The sequence below is a fragment of the Ascidia mentula genome, chromosome 3 (genome assembly GCF_947561715.1).
Source record: "Ascidia mentula chromosome 3, kaAscMent1.1, whole genome shotgun sequence".
Taxonomy (NCBI): Eukaryota; Metazoa; Chordata; class Ascidiacea; order Phlebobranchia; family Ascidiidae; genus Ascidia; species Ascidia mentula.
Genome location: NC_138568.1, coordinates 19,743,215 through 19,759,828, shown reverse-complemented (window position 1 = coordinate 19,759,828; position 16,614 = coordinate 19,743,215). Strand labels below are relative to the sequence as shown.

General features: G+C 34.3%; 3 protein-coding genes across 6 annotated transcripts; all 3 read left to right on the top strand.

Moving 5' to 3' along the window:
- Nucleotides 1-1,247: 1,247 nt before the first annotated feature.
- Nucleotides 1,248-7,510, top strand: LOC145894125 (uncharacterized). Of its 3 annotated transcripts, none has more exons than XM_082982597.1 (11): nt 1,248-2,391; nt 2,899-2,972; nt 3,451-3,518; nt 4,180-4,332; nt 4,463-4,570; nt 4,646-4,752; nt 5,240-5,333; nt 5,903-5,977; nt 6,160-6,237; nt 6,495-6,572; nt 6,999-7,510. In XM_082982597.1, exons 1-11 carry the CDS (start codon nt 1,935-1,937, stop codon nt 7,039-7,041), a joined length of 1,335 nt encoding a protein of 444 aa, XP_082838723.1. In that variant the 5' UTR covers nt 1,248-1,934; the 3' UTR covers nt 7,042-7,510. The 3 variants fall into 3 exon arrangements, with proteins under 3 accessions (XP_082838723.1, XP_082838722.1, XP_082838721.1); XM_082982596.1 differs by having other exon boundaries at nt 4,463-4,583; nt 4,656-4,752; XM_082982595.1 differs by having other exon boundaries at nt 1,845-2,391; nt 4,463-4,583; nt 4,641-4,752.
- Nucleotides 7,511-7,872: 362 nt separating this feature from the next.
- Nucleotides 7,873-11,597, top strand: LOC145894849 (uncharacterized). Of its 2 annotated transcripts, none has more exons than XM_082983511.1 (8): nt 7,873-8,626; nt 8,686-8,714; nt 8,989-9,161; nt 9,445-9,551; nt 9,610-9,687; nt 9,761-9,856; nt 9,963-10,079; nt 10,647-11,597. In XM_082983511.1, exons 1-8 carry the CDS (start codon nt 8,551-8,553, stop codon nt 10,694-10,696), a joined length of 726 nt encoding a protein of 241 aa, XP_082839637.1. In that variant the 5' UTR covers nt 7,873-8,550; the 3' UTR covers nt 10,697-11,597. The 2 variants fall into 2 exon arrangements, with proteins under 2 accessions (XP_082839637.1, XP_082839636.1); XM_082983510.1 differs by having other exon boundaries at nt 7,876-8,626; nt 9,607-9,687; nt 10,647-11,594.
- A 1,130-nt stretch (nt 11,598-12,727) lies between these two features.
- On the top strand, nt 12,728-16,511 carry LOC145893806 (uncharacterized). Its single transcript, XM_082982154.1, has 10 exons — nt 12,728-12,839; nt 13,418-13,476; nt 13,542-13,561; nt 13,834-14,045; nt 14,176-14,282; nt 14,438-14,497; nt 14,625-14,672; nt 14,823-14,921; nt 15,211-15,294; nt 15,743-16,511. Exons 2-10 carry the CDS (start codon nt 13,425-13,427, stop codon nt 15,820-15,822), a joined length of 762 nt encoding a protein of 253 aa, XP_082838280.1. The 5' UTR covers nt 12,728-12,839; nt 13,418-13,424; the 3' UTR covers nt 15,823-16,511.
- Nucleotides 16,512-16,614: the final 103 nt, after the last annotated feature.

The following is a 16,614-nucleotide window of genomic DNA, read 5'->3' as shown; positions in this document are numbered from 1 at the left end:
AAACTCTTTGTTTTCCCGTGTATACGCGTAGTTTTTTTTAAATTAATTTTAGTTTTTGATGATGCATGTAAGTGTTTGCAGATGGATGTTGCAAAAAGATGCGTTTTAAAACCCAGGGTAAGTACCACAAGGTTTTGGAGCTGGAGAAATACTCTGATTGGCTAGAACTAGGGGTGGAGTCGAGATAAAAAATCCGTGGTGCAGCACCACTCGGTGATTACCCTGGTATTTCTAACTTATATTTTTTTTTATATTGATGAGGGGAAATGAAATTGCGTGTTTCAAAAATATAATCTTATAATGTTAAATCAATTTTTTTGATTATCAAAACTTTTGTTACTAAAGTGACATTGTAAATCTCGAGATATCTCTAAAAACTTGGATAAATATATTGCGTGTTGCAGCAATTTTGCGTTACATTACTTATGATAAAACAAAAGAAGGTGAAACAAATTTCTAAAATAGTAGTTAAGTATTGGGTGTTACTGCTGAATAATTTTGTTGTATCGACGTTTAGTATTCAACAATAAAAAATGCTTGGCAGCATCGCTGCAACAATTGTGGCGATTTAGGGAAATCCCTATTTTGTGATGCGTTGAAAACAAACAAACAAAGTGTGAAACGTCAACCAAACCAACCCAATGCATTTGCTCATATCTTTCAGTCATATAGGTAACAATTGCAGATATTTTACATTTCATGAGATTGCGCCAGACTTGCGCAACGTTAACAAGTCATTTTGGAGTCAGCGTCCAAAACTTGACTTATGTGATGTCTCCCCTGACTCCCCAGGAGTCAAAATAAAGTCATTTTCTTTTATGTGGTGATAAACTAGAATGAAATTAGCAATAAATATGAGCAGTGCAGATTAGCAATAAATACGTAGAGTGTAGACGGAAGAAAATCTGTTTATTAAAGCACAAAATGTACTTGGTGTTGTCACTCCTAATTCAGGTAAAAAAAACATCTGTGTTGGCCAAAATATGTAAATAAATATGCAACATTTTTAGCTAAAATATTAGTGCAGTACTTTAATATGATCCGATTAGAACAGTAAATGCTACCAGAGGGTATATTCATTGATTTTGTTGTTTTTTTTTTTGTATTTGTTAGTGTTACAATGCAGTTTATTTGTGTTGAGTTATTTCACTGCATATTTTCTGTTGGTTTATCTTCATTTCTTATGTGAGGGCTCTCATGTTAATGAGCTCTTCATGAAAAATAAAGAACAACCAAGAGCAGCATTCTTCAAAAATAAAATAGTGTTATTTATTGAGAAATGACTAATGGTTTAGTTGACAAGTGTGACAATGTACAAAAATCTGTAAAAATGCTCAGTCAATCATTATACGATACACAAATTTTTTTAAATTTGAACTTCATTAACACAGCAAGTCAACTGTTTAAATGTTTAAAGAGCTCCGCACATACTTCACTAATAATAAAGTACAACATATATACGCAGTTTCATCGCAATCAGTCGGCTTGTGGCAAACTTAACATAACATAACTGAGAGGTAGCAGTTGAACATTGTCAAAACCATCAAGCAACAACATGGAAACAATACGATAGCAAAGAAATGGACTTTTTTCCTTGTTAGCAACATTTGTGTGTTCCTTATTTAAGCACAATAATATTGGACGAAAGTGCATTGTTGTATTTAAATTTTTGCAGCCTAAAATGAGTACTGTGGTGACCCAAGATTGCACCATTTGTTCCATTTGTTGACCTTGGTTTAAATGACACCAATGCACATATATGAGAATAAAAGATGCCATAAAAATGTTGTGGTTACATTGGGTGATTGTTTTAAAAATCTGTATGCTATGTTTTAAATGATTATTTATTTGTTATTTTATTTTAGTGCTTTAAATGTTGGCCAAATTATTTATTTTCTCTGTCGGGTGCCTGAGAATCATTTGACTGTAGCACCATGTGTGAAAGATTTTCAAAAAAGAAGGTAAAAGCAAAAGTGGAAGCTGAGTTATTTAGGATCTTCATGATTCTACAATTAAATGTAAAAGCTACTGCTTGGAATGGTGATGCAAAGTGGACAGAATTTGTTGAAGAAGCTCGCTCTAAATGCCTAAAAGAGTGTGCTAAAGGATTTGACTGCATATTTTGCTGTGGCCAGTCATGCCAAATCACACAGTATGATGTATTGGCTGCATACTACATGGTGTTTTATCAAAACCCTAGCTGGTTTGATAAACGCTTAAGTCCAATATCAGTGGAAAGTCTAGCAGCAATCCAAGTTGCCTGCGTCTTGCTCAGCAACAAGCACTATTACAGTTACTACCCCTGCTACATAAAACCTTATGAAGAGCAGGCATTTGGAACTAAACGACAACTGGCTGTGCAGGATTGGTTGAAAAGAAACAAAAATATAGGTTTGTGGTAGATAAGTCATTAACAAAAAGTTTGCGCTTTTATATATCCTGATTTTTTGCGAACTATGGGCTTACCAAATGTTATTTTGGGTTATACCACTGCAATTATTACTGTTTCGATTGCTTTTCGTGGGAGAATAAATCATGTATGTATGTAGTTTTTTCTCCATGACACTAATTAAAAACAAACAAAGTTTTGAGCTAAAAGCCTTGGAACCAAACCCAAATCAAAGCAATTTCTTTAACTGGAACTGACTTGGTGTGACACAAACAAATAAGGAGTATCCAAGCATGCTGTGACCCTTGATAAGTTGAGAAACCCTGGTGTGGGCTATACCCAATACCCACCAAAAAGGCACTTGGAATGATGCTTTTTAAATGAGATCCCTGAACAAAAAAAGACATGATAACCCCCCTTACTTTATTTAAGGATGGCAAAAAATAATGAGGCAGAGATATGTGTGCATGAATGGTCGACAAATCTTCAGTGAAAATTTTGTTTTACAGTTTCAAAAGATATATGTGTTGTAATCGATCACTGTTTGGAGTTGTTATCGGAACCGTACATCACTGATGATCTTGTAAGTGGCTTTAAGTAAATTGTTGCTAACGCTGCCAGGCATACTATTTAGTAATTAAAAGCTCTTCTGGCAAAAGAAAAACTTGTTTGTTTGACGTTTCGGTTGTTATACAACAAACCTTCATCAGGATAATGAAGTAAAAACGCCCACACGGTGATAAATATTCACGCGCACATAAAGCAAAAAAAGGGCGTTTTTACTTCATTATCCTGATGAAGGTTTGTTGTATAACAACCGAAACGTCGAACAAACAAGTTTTTCTTTTGCCAGAAGAGCTTTTAATTACTAAATAGTAAGTGGCTTGTTTTTGTATAATTTATTTTTTTGTGATTAGATCAAATTGTTGCTAAACTATTGTATTGTGATACTTGTAACCAGGTATAACAAATCCAACCTAATTAGTACAGACTAGGTATGTGTAGGTGCTGACTATGCAAACCAAATTTGTTTGGATACTCTTAAAACGACTTATTTTTAGAGCCAAGAATCTGCCGGTCCAGACAAAATTGTTTGTTGCCTATCTACATCTGTTCTGCGGAGTCCTACGTAGGTTTTTCTGACTGCTGTGTGTGTCAAGAAAACACATTTTCACAGTGCAAACTTCACAATCAGTCAAATGACAAGACTGGTTACGCAATGCACAATTAAATTTGCATACAGCTACATGATGCTTAAAAAATGTTGGTTTTGTAAAAATAATTAAGCAAAAACTTTTCCAGGTAGGAGTGGTTTCCTTATTTTTTATCAGACTTGCATGATCGCTACTGCTTTTGTATGCCTCAGTTTCTTTAACATCTGTTAACGAATACCTTTTATTTATAACAAGAACTCCGGAAGATAAAACATGGCACAAAACCAAACGTTTCATTTTCAAAGCAGGATTGTGGAGTTGGTTTTATTTAAAATGTGGATAACTAGACAAAAATGTTCTTGTTTATGATGTCACTAATATTTGAATTTGGTGGAATACCATAGATGAAAATTTTAAACAGAGTAATTTTATCACCACATTACCTGAGCTGCCAGTCGTTATCCGACTCCCATGACCGCAAGTCATCCCCAAAACCATGTACTCTTACTCCACAACCCTGTTTTAAAGTTGATGTTATTTTAAACATATGTAGTTAGAGAGATTTATTATTTTAAAAGCTATGAACATGTTTTTTGAAGCAAACCAAACACGGCTCTCATTTTTTTGTGTTTGTAGGCACTACATTCCGATTCTGAACTTGTGTGACAAAACTGGTCGTTTATGCACGTTTGTACCATTTTTTATTGGTCCTGAAAACTTTCAGCTCAGAAAACATGCGGAAAATGGTTTCTACTATACTGGATATGGCTATTGTATGAAGTGTGTGTGGTAAGCATACAACATGTACAATATTCAATGAACTACAGGAAGTACTACCTGCAGCTCAATAAATATAATGGCTTGTTTCTTTTTATTAAACATCGTAATATTGAATTACACTGTTCTAGTTTATATTTAGTTGTGAAATGGAGCAGAATTTTTCATACCGGGAGGATTACAGACATGGGACAAACTGTTGTTTCAAAATCGGAACTTCATGTCAGCATGGAGGTGTTCAGAAATGTGCAGCTGATTGTCAGGTAATTATGGGTAACTTCAATAAAAAGCATTATTTGTTGGCCTATTTCTTACTCAAGGAATCTGAACACCAGGCAATGCATGTAAACTTTGCAAGATTTGAGGATAGATTGCAAACTTTTGCAACAGAAAGTGGTTCGTCACTTGCCTGTGCTGGATTTTTCTTTAGTGGTAAGCATTTAATCAAATAATTTGGCTTCCTTTGAATGTTTTGTTTTATCTGGTTGCCTTCAATTATTTATATTCAACTTTCACCTTAATGTTTATTTTATTTGGTAATGTGTGTTGTTGACACTCATGTTGCATCACAGTTGTGTGACAATCAGCATTGTTTGGTGGAACATACACTTGTATGAAGTGTGGCAAATACAATACATGTCATGTCCTGTAGTTTGACATTCATGGTGACATTTAATCCATTTAACGCAACTTTTAAATAGTAATCCATATGTGTCCACTAAAGAAATCAATTGAAAAGGTTTTTAGAGTGAGTAGATAAAGGTAAAGCATTCCATGCTCTTGAATGACAAGGCACTGTACAGGTCTTACCTTGGCAATCACAGCTACCATATTAGGATCATGGTTTCTTTGCCCTGTTAATTTTTGTGATATTAGTTTTTATCATCAAACTGTTTGATGTCTAATTTTGCATCAAAAGGAGTAACGGTATCTTGCTGGTTCTGTGATGGAACTCTGCGCAACTGGGAGTGTTGCGAAGATCCATGGGCTGAACATGCATGCAATAATCCAAAGTGAGCCAACAATAATGTTTTAGTAAATTGTACAAATGAAGTGCTTGGCAAATTCATTTGTTGTTTTTGTTGATTTATGGTGGTATAATTTTCTGATATACTTCATTTATCTAACCAAAAAACACTTATTATCATTCCAGATGGTGTGGAATATGTGTTCTATTTGACACTTATTTGGTCATAAAAATGTACCAAATGACTAGATCATATGTATTATTCTGTTTGTAGGCTCCTTAAAATCAAAATTGTGAGTATATTTTAAGGGTCCCTATTGTATAAACCTCAAAGAAGTGCATCTTCAAACTTAGTTGACATTTTTTTTACTGTTTTGTTTAAAATGTGTTTCTTAAAATATACTCACAAAAAAACCTAAGTTTTTGAAAGTGCTTTAGTCTTTGTGAGCTTCATACAGAAGGATATATTTCAACCTATAAGGGATTATCAGTGTATCTTAGTGTTACTACGGACAGTCTTGCCGACCAGCAGCCTTCTGTATGCAGCTCACAAAATTCATATTACTATCTGCATGCTTGTTTGGTGTTTGTATGGCAATTGTTATCTTCTCACAGCTGCACTTTCTTGCTGAATGAAAAAGGCCCGGACTTTGTTTGTCGTGAAGTATGGAAGAAATACAATTCCGACAGGTATGTTGGCTGTTTGATGCACATCTGATGAGTTAGCCAAAAAATATCCTTCCTGGCATGTCATTAAATGTCATCTTGATGATGTAATATTGTAATTTAAAAAGAAAATACATTTTGCACTAAACATGCCTGACATTAAGTTGGCTTTATGAAAAAACTATATGTTGAGTATTTATTTCTAGAGTCAGAAAGAGATGGAGAAAGCTGTTGATCACGCTGCAGTTCATCAGACAAACAAATTTGTCCTTGATTCACACGAGGTAAACCAGTTAGTTGCTCCAACTAAACCACCAGAAAATAGGTGTAAAACAAGCAGATGTGCAGATATCTGCCATGTCATGTCAAGGCTCAAACAAAGTGTTTGGCCTCTATAATTGTGTGTTTGACAATCACATCGTGAAGAAGAAGAATAGACCCTAGTTACCAGTACAGAAGACAACAACTGATCTTGGAATTGAATATATAAGAGTTAAAATACATCAAATAAAAATAAATGTACTGTTGACTTGTTGTACAGAATTGTAAAACGATGGAAAAAAGTAAAGATGGCCATCGCGTTTACACTCAGACTCCAACATTCCACAGAGAACAACAGGTAAATACCACGAATGATGTGAAACCCTGGATTTTATGAAACAATTTAGAAATATTTATGAGGGAACAGTTATATCCCAATTTACCTCTATATGTACATGCTCTGTGTAAGTTAATGGAGAAATTATAGACTAGGGTGCACAATTTAGCATGCCACTGGTTTTCAAATTTTCATGTGGGCTGATTTTAAAAAAGGTACCAGAAAATATTGTTACCTTCAAATCTAAGATTTTTTTATCCTGCCTTGAGAATTTTTTGTCACATAAGCATTAAGCACAGTACTATATTGGAACACAGCAGGCACATGACTAGATAGTTTAACTCTGTCGCATGCATACCATTTTAAATATGGATCCCTGGACAAGGTCAACAAAGTATTTTGTAATAGATGGTAGTTTTAGTTAATGATTGATTCGATACATTTTAGTGGTGAACCTTTTTGGATGAGAGCAATTGGTTGGATGCCATAATATTGATGCCACATCGACATGAGTCACTAATCAATATAATATCTACATTGTAAAGTGGTATTTAGGTATACCTTGCCACCAACAAATGATATTTCTTCATTATGTGACCCATTTGTGATGCATTGGTGATTGGGGTGTACAAAATGTAGGTTGTATATGCAGGGTGCCTTGCAATATATGCAGTTTTAGGTATGTAAATTTGCAATGGTCTACCATGTGTATTTTCTAGAACAGTCATGACTTTTCACAAGCCTTAATTTCTTCTTTTTTGTGATTATGAATGTACTTTCGTAATTTCATTTTGCACTTATACATGTAAAGTTGCACTGTTCTGTATATTTTTTGATGCTTTTGTACTATTCTTTTTAACTGTACTGCTTGTTAATATTGCTTTCATCAATCATCTGTGTACCATGGGGTTGCACATTTGTACACAATAAACTTTGTAGAGAAAGTTTGGTCACTAGGATTTTTCTTATTTCATTTCGGAGTGTTGCAAATGGAGGTAGGCATCAACCCAATAGGAAAATTTATACTTGACAGTATAGAAAGGTATAATAGGATTTACTTTGCTTCTGTTAGTATTACCACAAAGTACCAGGTCTCTCCATTGATGGATTTACATTTGTATGAAACACAAACACTTCACATTAATGTCAGCTAGTTCATTAGCAATACTCAAAAAAATTGAGCGACATAGGCATGATCAGTTCATATGCAAATACTTAAAAGTGTTTAAGAAACCACAAAAAGCAATACTTCAAGTAACACTACCATTGATTTTTTCACAACAATCCAACTGTCTTGAAAATACATTGGTTAAAAACTCACTGGAAAGGGTCAATTGGAGACATAAGCCTGAGTTTTTGTTTTAATCAAAATCATGCAGTTAACATGGCCTCGTATAAAAATATCTGTGGCAGTAAATACAATTTCGTGTATATTGCAGTGTTGCGGGGATAATATTGTGATTATGACTGTTGGTTATAGCACCTATGTACAACGTTATAGCAATATAATTTTATTGGCAATGTACCTTAACACAAAAATAAAGCATATGATTGTGGGTTTCAACATAACTAGTAGCACACACTAATATTCAATTTATTTTGCACAAAAAGAACTGGAACAGGTATGACCAATAAAAATACAAAATAGGATTGTATGGGAACCAACACAGCCATAAGGGTTATTAATTCAGGTGCCATAATAAGCAGTCAAGTTATTTGCTTTCACGGTTAAATTATGGAGTTTTAGTTCCAAATTGAAAACAAAACAAGGAATGCAAGGAAAACGTTAAAAAAACAATTTTGATTTTTTTGTAAAAAGGAGCAACAGAGCAACACATCAGAAATTTTCCACCAGGTACTTTCCCAAGGGAAACACCTTGGCGTGCATTTTTCACTGTGTATTGAAAATGATGCAATCATCCTTTCACACAGATTGTTGCAGTAATGTATTGCTATGCAAATAGTCATCAAGTGCAAGAAAAATAACAAGTATTGATAGATGCTAGGCAAAACAGAAAACATGGCCTGTGATGAATCATTCTTTGCCACTGCACAATTTCAACTGGAAGATGACAGTATGACACAAATTTGCAATTGTTCCATTATCATAATTAACAAAATAATTTGTTTACAGGTTGTGGCAGCTCTTTGTACAGTAACAAGGTATGAAGTGTTGTTGCTTTTCAATGTGAATCAAAAATGTAATATTTTGGTTTGCTATTTACTTTTCCAAAATGGCTGCCCACATATGAATAGATCATTTGTTATGAAAGGTAGTTTCCCATAAGAATGGATTGTGCTGAAGCCCCAGGGCTGGGGTAGTTAACATACAGGGTAGCTGGTAGTGTGAACAGCAATACACAACAGTCCTGATTTTACTTATGTTCAAGTAGTTGCTTATAATCAAAATCATGAAACCACAAGTGTTTTTTTGCAGGATTGGTGCAAAGACCAAGAAATGCACTTGGATAATTTAAATTCTTCTATGCATGACATCACAATGCGCAAAAAGACAATGCCCGAGCAGTGGCAAAACACACCCCTTGGTGATGCAATGACCAAAAGTGGGCTGTTTTACTGTGGCTTTGAAGATGTGACAAAATGTTACAGGTGAATACTGGCAATTTTAATATAACCTTAGATATGAGTTAACCAATGGATCAGCAAAAAAGTCTGCAGCACTCAATAAGTAAAACAGTTGAAGTTTTATATGTTGACAAGAGAAGCATATGATAAGAATAGGGGAAAATGTCGTAAAGATTACAGAATTTAGCCAATATATACCTAAAATACTTAAATCCGATAAGCACTCACAAAGAGATGTGGAATAGAATAAGATTTAATTGACAAAAGAAAGGCACAATTTATATTCCTGCTGTTTATTTCATTGTAGCTGTGGCAAAATGCAAAACAACTGGCACAGAAAAAATGATGCCACAGACCCTTCATTGCACGAGGCAAATTGCCAACATTTCCAGAAATACTGCAAAACTCAAAGTGGTAAGTGAAATAGACAACCAGTGTGTTTGCTTTTTTTTAAACAGTTTGTGTATAGAAGACGTAGCAAGCACCAGTGGCATAAAAAATGGATTGAAGCTGGTTTACACCAACATGAAGAAGATCAAGAACATACCAGGTTTATATAACACAAAATTTAAACTGAAACGAAAAACTTTTTTGTGCAATAACAAATAACATTTTCATGGCAGGGTTTGTCAATTGTGTGACTTGGAAAAATATCTTATCATCAGAATCCTTCAATGGCATTATGGACTTTTCAACATGTTTTGGCATGCAACAAAATGGCAAGTACAGTTAGATAATCATGTCATGTTGATTACGTACACTTTTACTGTTTGTGTGATGTTCAACATACAAATGCTCCAACAGACATTTTTAAACTGTGTGTAGCTATCAAGGAAGAGGAAGAACACGATGACAGCACAGAAGAACCAGAGCCACCATGCAGTGAAACTGTTCTCTGTGTTGAAGAAACACAAGATGAAAAGAAAACATCATATCAACAAGGTCAGGTTCAATGCCTTCTAACATGTTTTTTTTAAAACAAGTTTTTCTGTCTGTGTATAACATTCTCCTTGTACCTTATCAAACAATGAAATACACAAGTTCATGTGTAGAAGAGGGTGGGTAACTACACTAAATTGGAAACAGAGTGTAGTTGTTATGCAAAAGTGAGACTAGCACAAAATAACAAATTGGTAAACTTCTTTTGATTCAATATTTCACAAAATCCCCTTCGATATTTTTATACTTTTTCAACTTGATTTTCTACAACACCGACTGAATACCTTGAAAGCCATTCTAAAACATGCTAAAAATCGCCCTAGCAACAGCTCCTACATCTGTGCTCATTCCACCTTAACACTGGCACACATGCATGACCCATGGCATTGTTACACATAATTTTACTCTTACATAAGAGTTGAAGAAGGGTATATCATGCCCAAGAAAATACAGAAATGGGACCTTTAGCTGTAGCTTGAATATTTAAACATTTGGCCAATCAACATACTATGACTTAGTGTCCATAGTGTTGGTGTTTCTTCATGGCAATTTACATGATTTGTTTTATAGATGTGAAAGCATTCAATGATGGCTCTACGGTCTGTGAGAATGCACAGTAAGCTTACACAACATGACTGACACAATGAAAAGTTGCCTGGTGATACCTGTCTAACAGTGTTGATATGCAATTTAGTGTCATGACTTAGGCATTTGCTGGTGATATGCATAGATAAATATTATATGCATTGAATGCAAAGCAAATAAAAGTAACAGATAATATTTGTATGTATGTAGTTTTAACATCGTGATATTTCTAAATGAATTGTCTATGAATTGCCAACCCCTGACCATTTCATATAAAAAACTACATAGAGTATTTGAACTTGTCCAATTATTTTAAATTGCAATGAGACATATATAGCCGCTGATACACTTTATTGGGTGATAATTGTTTGTATGAACCCAATGTATTAATGTTTTTGTATGTGCAAAGCAGTTTTGTTTACCTGAAAACAAGGTTTGAAACTGTAAATTATAATGAAGCCAGCATTCGAAGAAAAGTGTTGCACAATCACAGTTAGGTGCCTTTTGAACAGCAACCTTTATTGAATCAATGCACTTGTTTTTTTGTATGTGTGAAGCACTTTTTTTCAAAGAAGTAGCAAATGATGCACTGTTGCACAATCCAAACTTTAAAAACTTTGCATTTAAGTCAGTGTTCAACGCAAAGTGTTGCACAATCCAAACTTTTCATACTTTTTATGTTTGGTGTTTTACTTACATTAGCAACCTTTATTACAGTTAGTTCTCTTCTGTGATAGTATCGGTACCCTATTGCAACAAAATGTATGAATTTTTTTTATAATTAACTGTGCCAAAAACAACAGTGATGTCAGTGAACAAGAAGAGACTGTTTTGTAAATAAAAATTGGAAATTATATTTACTTTGTGCTGTTTTAATAAAGCCATACAGAGCACTAGGGAAATTTCCAAGAAACCCCCTTCAAAGCGTTGTATAGTAATGGTGTCAAAACAAGCTTTCTAAAAGCGAAACAGCCGTATTCCTTTTATGGCTAAAACGGTGTTGTTTTGCGAGAATTAAAAGTTACGCAATTAGAAGAAACGACGCCAAATTCTTGTCATTATTAATTTCGCTCCAGTTTTTATCCAAACACTGGAACCAGTCGTGCAACTTTTTTTCTAATAAATTAGCAAACGTTTGCATTGTGGTAAACGGACGGCGTGCCAAATTTGTTACGGGCGTGCATTTTGCATCCCTAAAAGACGGTCATAATTACCCAATGGTACGCGTTCTCTGCGTTTGCCATCCCTAAAAGAGGGTCTTTACCCAAAAGAGGGTCTTTCCATTCGTATCCAAAAAGGTTTCAATTGAAAGTTGTAGATACTAGGATTTTTTTTTCTTTTGTAAATTCAAAACTTATACCTTTGTGATTTTACGAGTCCAAACGTAATGTTGTTTTAACATGTAAACATGTGCTTAGATTGGCACCTGACTTGCAACAACAATGTCCAATATCCTGGTGCTTCTTCTGGATTATTTACAAGAAAGGGTCACTTTAAAGAGCATTTACAAAGCATTCTACGAAAACAAATTACCTAAGCGTACTACGGCAATGCCAAGGTACATTATCGCACTTCTTCGTCCTTATTTGTATACCAAGGTCGTCACAACACCCAACTATTTACAAAGCTTTCCAGTAAAAACAGATTACCTAACATTCACTTTCAACGGGGGGCTAAAATAACTTTCGGTGGAGCGTTATCAATCGCGTTCGTGAGATAATACAACAAAGCTATAAGTGGTTAAATAGTGTGACAATAAACATTACTTTCTTTACACAAGCCATTGCCGAAAGGCGCAGCAAACGAAAGTTTAATATCAACATCTTTGCAAAATACACCGAAACCTACCAACACAAAACAACTGCTAAACTTTTGGAACGTCGCAAACTCGACAAAAATGCCTGTTATTGTAGGATCAGAAAAAAACTACTTCGTAACTTTCTATGTAATTTTTTGCAAATGACGATTTGTTTTCAACCCGATGTATATATACATGTTTTTTTTGGCGATTGCCTAGAATTGCGTCATAACTTCCAACATCACTCAAAACAGGGAACTTCCCGTGTATTGCACCACCGTCAAAAAAGCAGTTGCGCAACAAGGGCAATTCTCTGCATGTCTTTTTTGGACAACTGCGACTTTGAACCTGACTTGTACTGCCCCATTTGCCTCGGATTGGTGAGTCATACTATTGCAGTGATGTAATTTGTGGTAAATATGAATGTACGAAGTGTTTGCCAATGTTCACTTCTTTTAAGGCTGCAAAAACTGTCTTGCAAATAGCAACAACAATGAATTGAGACTGTGGGGTTGTTGTCTGTGTGATAATTTAATCAAAGCACAACTACAAATTGACTGCAATATGCTGGAAACTGGGAGTGACAAATTTACATTGTAGTACATGGGCTCCTGATTCTATGTTCAAGGTTTCAACGACATCCATGCCATTTTACCATTTGCATGAAATATTCATTTATGTTCTAGTTATTCATGCAAAAAAATTTGATGCAACTATTATTTCCCATTAATCATATAACTAAACAAAACTATTAAAACACAATACATTTGTGGCCAAAATTTTATGTATGCATGGATACATACGTAAAATTTTGACCACAAAAAAAGTATTGTGTCTTAATTCTTATGTTTTGGCGTGTACCAAAAATTCAAAATTGTTCAGAATTGTCCATATTTAAAGTATTAAGTGAATTTTATTAAAACAATGAGACAGCTAAATGTTGATTATAATATGAAAGGGGTAAGATGGATGGAACACAATCTTATGAATTCACCACCATGAATCCTAGTTACACAGGTTCGTGATATTAACAGTAAGGATAACAATTATGAATATTTGTTTAAGTGAAATATTTTATTCAGATACACACCAACCAAGTTCGGTGAGTGAGCTTTAATTTCTTCTGTCAAAAATTATTTTACCACGAATGTTATCCAATGTATTTACCACAAAATTATCATTATGCATGATTAGGTCTTGCTTAAAAAAACATTCATTAAATTTTAAAATAGATAAATTGTCTTCTTCTGATCCCAAAAAAACCTTTATATATAAAATTGATTCAAAAACCATTGTTCAAATGGAGGTTATGGTGCAAGAATAAAATTCTGGCTAATTTAACTGGTATCTCAGCCTAAACCATGTATCAATCAGTATGGATCATCAATGATGGAAGCGTCTAGAGGGCAGACAAGTCTGCAGACTACATCACTTAGACATCAGGATTGTAGTTCTTTTGATATTAAGAGGCTTGATCACAGACGGTCAACTTTTCCTGATGGTTTTGCACAGACACCAGTTGGAGATGCCATGGCAATGAGTGGATTATATTATTTGCGTGGATTGGATGCCACCAAGTGTCATAGGTTGGATCTTTGAAATTAACAATATGACACTTTGAGATTTTTTATTTCATACAATCTATAAAGGTCTGGATTACCTAACATTTCTTTAATTTCCGAAAAACTAGAATTTATTTTTCCATTGATTTTGCAGTTGTGGCAAAATACAGAACAACTGGAAAAATGGAAAAAACATATATGACCAGAGTTTACATGAAGAAGATTGTCAACATTATTCTGATGTATCTCAGTCCATATGTGGTAACCTCACTATTTAAAACATAATTTAGACATGTAATTTTTATCATAAATTTGTGTGTTTCTTTGTATGTAAACATGTCAGTAAAATTTTCTTAAGTAGAGCATTCCAATTAAGATTCCATGCTTTCATTTCATTCAATAACATTTCTACACAGGTGAGGTTCTGTTCCAAATTGGACAGCAAGAATATTGGGACAGGATGGTCAATTTCCCTGGTAAGAATATAATATGAGCATACTGGGTCTAATGGGTATGGTGGGCGGACAATATTTTAATTCCAATAAACTGGTATAATTTTGTTTAGTTTAATTGTATTAGAAACTGTATTCTGTTTTAAATTAGCTCTATTCATGGAGGAAGGAGGTGTTGAAGATCTTCTGGAATCAACAGGTTTGTATTTGAAACAATGTGTAGCTATGGAATGATGTATTTTCACTACATAAAAAGTGTGTATTAATTTATTGAAACTAACAAGTGTGTCTTAACCTAGCACAGGTGTTTATTAATATTATACAAACATGTTGTATCAATTACATTTAGTTCCGACCTGTTTCTCAAGTTTGGTGCCAGCCCTTCATGTAGTTGGAGCTGTTTTTAATAGAGGGAAGTCGTACATCACAAAGTTGTTAGGTGTTGAAGGTAAGTTTTGCCAAAGTACCCTGTAACTTAATCCCTTGTCAAGAAGAAATATTCTAGAGACGAAACAAAAGACACCAGTCTTTACCTGTTGTATGTATAATTTTTACAAAACCACAATAAAACTATTTTATAGGTCAACTACTTACTTGAATCCTCTACTTGAATTTATTTTTATGCAGTTATTATACCTGCTCTCCAAGCAATAAAATCAAACTTGCAAAAAATAGCAGTTACACTGATTGTTCTGCAGGTTGTGTGGATTCTGCAATAACCACATTTTATTCTGTAGAAGTGTGCATGGATGTCAATGCAGTAATGTATAATGAGTTTAAAGAGGAAATTGCTCCAGCGCCAGAACCATGCAAGGACAAAGGTAAATTAGGACTGTTTGTTTTTATCATATATTTTATGAGACTTTATGACAGGCTAGATCCTCAATTAAAAAATTATGCCGTTACATGGGTGCCTGACTCGATAATGTGAATTATTTTGAACATAGTCATCACAAAATGGAAGTCTTTGCCAGGCCGTTTGGTCGACAAAGTCGTCTAGAAAAGTCACACCAAGCTGCACTGATGAGACCTCATAGGTCGAAACAGTGGCCATCAGTATGCAGCTCACAGAAGTGAATAATTTTGTTTTCTCGTCAAAGTTTTAGTTTATTTACATTGAAATATATGTACCATCATTTTAAGCTTTAATTTGCCTTAACATGTACTGTAACTGCAACCAGTTACAAATTACCTTAAAAAAATAGTACTTTGATTTCTTATCATTTATTTGTATATTACACCTAGGTTTACACAGAATAAACTTTGCAGGTGGCAAAGATGGTGATTGGCCAGATGAAATGTATCTCAGTGACAGTGAGGACATTTATGGACCCGGAGAAGGATATTAGGAATTGTAGGTCGAAACAGTGGCCATCTGTATGCAGCTCACAGAACGATGACTGGGAATGCTTGTCTGAAGATATGTGTGTTATTTTGCTGATACTTGTTATTTATGAATTTTAATGCACATCATCCTTTTTCTATACCATTTTCTACCATTATGACAAGGTTACTTTTTTTAAACTTACTTTGTACTTTTGTAAATGTAGCTCAATTACTCCATCCTCCGTAGGGTAGTTTCCAAAATCGGATCATCATTGTCACATGGGGCCAAATTTTTTAGTGCCTTTTGATCTATTTTAATTTGTGATGATGTTGTAATTATATATGCATCCTTTGTGCTGGTTATTTCCTGCAGGCAGGAATGCCTAGTTTGCTTGCGTGCTTGTTTTTAATTGATTTAAATGTGAATTGGTGCAAAAATTAGTTTTAGGCTTGTGCCTGCTAGCTTCTTAGTGTGTCTGAAAAGTTGTTTTTGTAGATAAGGATGTCCATGTGCGTGTGTGTTTCTTAAATCATATTTATTTATACTAAATCTGATTATCATAATTTATCTTGGTACTACTGTGTCGAACATCAGTATGAATGTGTCAAGTATTTGGGTTGAAAAATGGAAAGTGTGATGTTCCTGCAATATATTTGTTGATTTTGCTTTGTAAATTTTGTACAATTTTTAATACAAGCTTGTAAATGCGAATGTTCTGCCAAGTATTTGTTGAACAATAACCAGTCCATTTTGACAACATGCAGCCACAGTATTTTTTTAAGAAAAAAGTCGCGACTGACGGAAAATTGTCTTT